The sequence below is a fragment of the Orbicella faveolata genome, unplaced genomic scaffold, assembly GCF_042242905.1.
Source record: "Orbicella faveolata isolate gen_17 unplaced genomic scaffold, um_ofav_v1 contig_1, whole genome shotgun sequence".
Taxonomy (NCBI): domain Eukaryota; kingdom Metazoa; phylum Cnidaria; class Anthozoa; order Scleractinia; family Merulinidae; genus Orbicella; species Orbicella faveolata.
The window spans coordinates 24,599,306-24,604,453 of NW_028301536.1; the positions used below are offsets into that span (position 1 = coordinate 24,599,306).

Consider the following 5,148-nt stretch of genomic DNA (forward strand, 5'->3'; position numbering starts at 1 on the left):
TTATAAGTCGCGATCGCAACTTACAACTCGCGATCGCAACTTACAACTCGCGATCGCAACTTATAACTCGCGATCGCAACTTATAACTCGCAATGGGAACTTCTAACTCGCGATCGCAACTTATAACTCACGATCGCAACATATAACTCGCGATCGCAACTTATAAGTCGCGATCGCAACTTATAACGCGCAATGGCAACTTCTTATTCGCGATCGCAACTTATAACTCGCAATGGCAACTTCTAACTCGCGATTGCGAGTTATAAGTTACGATCGCAACTTATAATTCGCGATCGCAACTTATAACTTGCGATCGCAACTTATAACTCGCGATCGCGACTTATAACTCGCGATCGCAACTTATAACTCGCGATCGCAACTTATAACTCGCGATCGCAACTTATAACTCGCGATCGCAACTTATAACTCGGGATCGCAACTCATAACTCGCAATCGCAACTTATAATTCGGGATGGCAACTTATAACTCGCGATGGCAACTTTTAACTCGCGATGGCAACTTATAACTCCCGATCGCAAATTATAACTTTCGATCGCAACTTTTAACTCGCGATCTCAACTTATAACTTTCGATCGCAACTTATAACTCCCGATCGCAACTTATAACTCGCAATGGCAACTTCTAACTCGCGATCGCGAGTTATAAGTTGAGATCGCAAGTTATAAGTCGCGATCGCAACTTATAACTCGCGATCGCAACTTATAACTCGCGATCGCAACTTGTAATTCGCGATGGCAACTTATAACTCGCGATGGCAACTTATAACTCGCGATCGCAACTTATAACTCGTAATCGCAACTTATAACTCTCGATCGATATAGTCGATCGAGACTTATAGCTCTCCTGCGCGATTTAAAAGTTTCGATCGTAACTTAATATATAGATTTAGGCCAGTCTATAAGCGTAGATCCTGGGCCGGGTTGTTCAGAACCCGAGTAAGCTAACCCATGAAAAGTTAGAATTTTGATTTGAGTTTTCAACTTTGAGGTGAGGTTTTCTGTTTATTGTTTGGCCTTCTGTTTTGAATATTAATAATCACCATATACACAAAACAAAGCAGCAAAAAACATTTGTATAGGAGAAGAAGTTATAATTCGGTTAACTTTTAATCCTTGGTTAGCGTTAACCGCCTTCCGAACAATCCTGCCCTGCTTTCAACAAGTTAACCTGACATGAACCCAGACAGACAGACATACTTTATGTTACCGCCATATCGCGAAGCCAATCTCGATCGGTCTCCAAACATCGTTTTAAAAAAGAACAAACGTTTAAGTTTATTCACGACGAGTTTGACTGAAAATAGAACAAAAATAAACAATTATTTACAACATTAAACGGCTGAACGGACAAACCCCGAAAAACACAAACTTACAGCTTTTTCCCGAAATGAATGATTGACCTCTGGTAGACGATGATCGCGAAAAGGAAATTATAAGAACAGCGACAATGACTAGCTCTAATATAACTCGAAGGATGTTAGTTTAACCGTTGCCACAGAATTTAAACTACTAGTCTTATTAACATATTGACCTCACCCGCGCGCGAAAATACCAGATGTCCCGCGGGGCCTCTTGTAAGCATAATTAGCAAGAGTGTTACACTTTATTTAACGTGGACAAGTACACACACAGCCCGCAATCCAATTGAAAATCAGCACTTAGTCAGCGGTCAACTTGAACCTGCGATATGGTCTTACAATACTGGTCAGCGGATACCTCGTTTTGACAGGTGTCAATTGATCATAACATGGATGTCCAATATCAAAGAAGTACACGGTAAAGCAAGGGTGCATATCTCCGTCAACCTATTATTTGGAGTATGGCCGCCATGTAATGTTGCGCGACTCCGTCGTCGTCGTGCGTACGTGCCCACGAGCAATACCGCTAGCTATGATAACCATGAGAAAATCAATTCATTGGTTTTCTTTTCTTTCCTATATGAGTATGGGGCTCCGCTTGGCGGCCCTTCGGGCCGCCGGAGCTCCGCTATAACTCGCAACTTCCAATCTCGTTCCCATGCCCAGAGTCCACGTGTGTTTTGGTCAGTTCCAACACACGGAGCTCTGGAATAATCAATTTCCAGACTCCAATATTTTAGGAGTTCCAGTTTCACGGTGCATGCGTGCCTTGGTTTAAAACATGGCAATATCGTTCCCAGAGCCCACGTGTCTTTTGGTTGGCGCTGACCAAAAGACACGTGGGCTCTGGGAACGAGTTTGCTCGACTTCTAACTTGGCAACTTGATTTCCTCTGTGCAGTGCGCGTGGGCTTACTGCCCGAAACAATGTAATATGGCGACTGCAATCCGCAATTACAGTAGAACCCCGGTAACTTGAACTCTGAAGGGAAACGAAAATCAGTTCGAGTTAGCGGGGGTTCGAGTTATCGGGGTCGATTGAATATCCAACTGGCCACGTTGATAATTGATAGTTTGCTGATTTTTTAGCACTTCAGTATACACTGACGGCTAATGCACCGCATCCAGTAAGACTCATAAGATCGGGAAATGACTGTCAAATATGTGAACGGTCGGTTGCACTGATTAAAATCAAATTACTGTGGTGTTAGTTTTAAGTGTTTTTACCGATCACAGAACAGGAAAAGCTAATGGGATGACTTCCCTGGTGAGTTACAAGAACCAGAATTCGAGTTATCGGGCTAAATTTTTATCAAGAGAAACGAAATTTAGTTCAAGTTAGCGGGGAATTCGAGTTATCCGAGTTCGAGTTAACCGAGCTAAAATGACTGAAAAGTGGGGTCAAATCCACGGAAAATGGGACTTGGTTCTAGTTAGCGGGGGAATTCGAGTTATTCGAGTTCGAGTTAACCGAGTTAAAATGACTGAAAAGTGGGGTCAAATCCATGGAAAATGGGACTTGGTTCGAGTTAGCGGGGGAATTCGAGTTATCCGAGTTCGAGTTACCGGGATTCTACTGTACTTCGCTGTGACTTTTCTTGTCGCCCTTTTCCGATTTCATGCCAACGGAGCTCTTCCAAATTACATTCCTAATTTACGTAGAGGCAATGGAGATCGAGAGACCTTGATAGAGGATTACTTTTGTCTTGGTTTTAGCTACTGGGAGGTGCTCTCATTTCTGCTGGTATATCATGGCATTCGATTAAGTTTAAGGCACCTTAAAAGGATCTTCAGAAGTCGTGGACTACGCAGGAGAAATATCCATTCAAGTATCGAGAGAGTCGTGGATGCAGTAGAGTAAGAATTACAGTGGAGTGGGAGTACTATTGGATATCGGCAAATGCACCAGAGATTGTTAAGAGATCATGGACTTGTGATAGATCGAGAAACTGTTAGGCGTGCCATTAAACGGCTGGACCCAGAGGGTGTTGAGATGCGAACGAAGAGACGGTTTAGGAGGAGATATGCAGCTCTTGGTCCTAACTTCATATGGCATCTCGACGGTTACGATAAATTAAAACCGCACTGGTTCTGCATTCACGGTGCGATAGACGGTTATAGTCGACGCATATTGTGGCTTGAAGTTGGGCCTACAAATAACGACCCGATGATTACTGCTCAATACTTCATTGACTATGTTCAGCAGTTACGTGGACTCCCGCGAGTTGTCAGAGGCGATTGCGGAACTGAAAACATACATATTGCTGCAGTTCAGCGGTTTATGAGAAGAAATGGTGGAGATAATATGGCTGGGGAAAAGAGCTTCCTGCATGGAAAATCTGTCGCAAACCAGAGAATTGAAGCTTGGTGGAGTTTTTTAAGGAAAAGTAACACCGACTGTTGGATACGATTTTTTAAAGATTTTTCGGACCTCAGTCATTTTGATAACCGCAATATTATTCATGTAGAATGTTTAAGGTTTTGTTTTATGGGCTTAATTGAAGAGGAACTGTATAAGGCTGCGCAGAACTGGAACTTGCACAAGATACGGCCTTGTAATGCGGAGACACCACCTGGAAGACCTGATACACTGTTTTTTCCTCCAGGAGAAGCAGGAGCTACGGACTACAAGAAAGACGCGGACGAGAATGATCTGGAGGTAGCAGAGAATTTATGTGGTGAGCGGTGCCATCCTCTTGGTTGTTCACTAGCATTCGTATCATTAACAGAGCTCATCATGGAGGATAACAACTTGCATTTGCCACAAGACCCAAACGAAGCAGCGTCTCTGTATTTAGACCTGCTCCATCATATCAACAATCTGTAAATCACCAACCTCTCTTACTGAGCGAGAAATGCGAAGTTATTGGCAAGTGTGCACGACATTTCAAGTTTCCTTATGCGTTTTCGTTTTCTCGGTTCCTGAAGAAAAATCCGTGTCGATGTTAAATGGTAGAAGAACTAGGCAAGTTCATCACTAAGAACACGGCACAGTAGATTTAGCAATTATTACATTGTTTCTTTTCAGTGCTGTGAAGTATTTGTACTTTTGTTCAATTATACAGAAGCACGGCTTGTATCAAAATTTAATCCTTAAATACCAGGCCCTGGTTGTTCAAAGGATGAATAATGCTATCCATCGGATAAATTGCTCTTCAGTGGATCAGTGTTAGGAAAAACAATTGCGACATCTACTGGATATCCGTTGATAGGATTATCTCCAAAATAAACTGCTGGACAATAGTTTGTTCTAGAGCAGATATTTACAAAAAAAAAAAAAAACACCAGTATTTAAAACAGTATTTGGATGCCCCTGTTCAAGGAAAACGTGAACAAAACTATTGGGTTTATTTTAAATTTTTGTAGAGTTGCTATCTTGAAAATCTATCCAAACGCAATTTGTTGAAAAAAAACTCATCCGGAGCCACTTTTAACATTGACTAGTCAATTACAACGAACGTTAAAAAAGAAAGGAGTCGGCTGACTTAGGTAAATCGGTAGCTTATAATAGAGAGATTAAGCATGACGTTTACGGCAAACGGCAAACGGCAAAATTGAAACTTTTGCCCTCTCTCTCCAGCTGTGTGTATAGTAGAGTGAAATTATTTGTATTTGCAATGAATAGTAGGAGACGTTATTCCATTTTTGTGTGCTTTATTTACGGATTAGAAGAAAAGAACTCAAAATCAGAACTTATCTTCGCCGTTTGCCGTCTGCCGTTAACGTCATGCTTAACCTCTCTATTATCAAATACGAGAAACTTCTTGTATT

The 5,148-nt window shown here is 41.9% G+C and overlaps 1 protein-coding gene across 1 annotated transcript; it reads left to right on the forward strand.

Annotated features, from left to right (window-relative positions):
• Positions 1–3,277: 3,277 nt before the first annotated feature.
• LOC110066398 (uncharacterized) lies at positions 3,278–4,659 on the forward strand. The gene has a single exon (XM_020773624.2). It carries the CDS (start codon positions 3,278–3,280, stop codon positions 4,202–4,204), a length of 927 nt encoding a protein of 308 aa, XP_020629283.2. The 3' UTR covers positions 4,205–4,659.
• Positions 4,660–5,148: the final 489 nt, after the last annotated feature.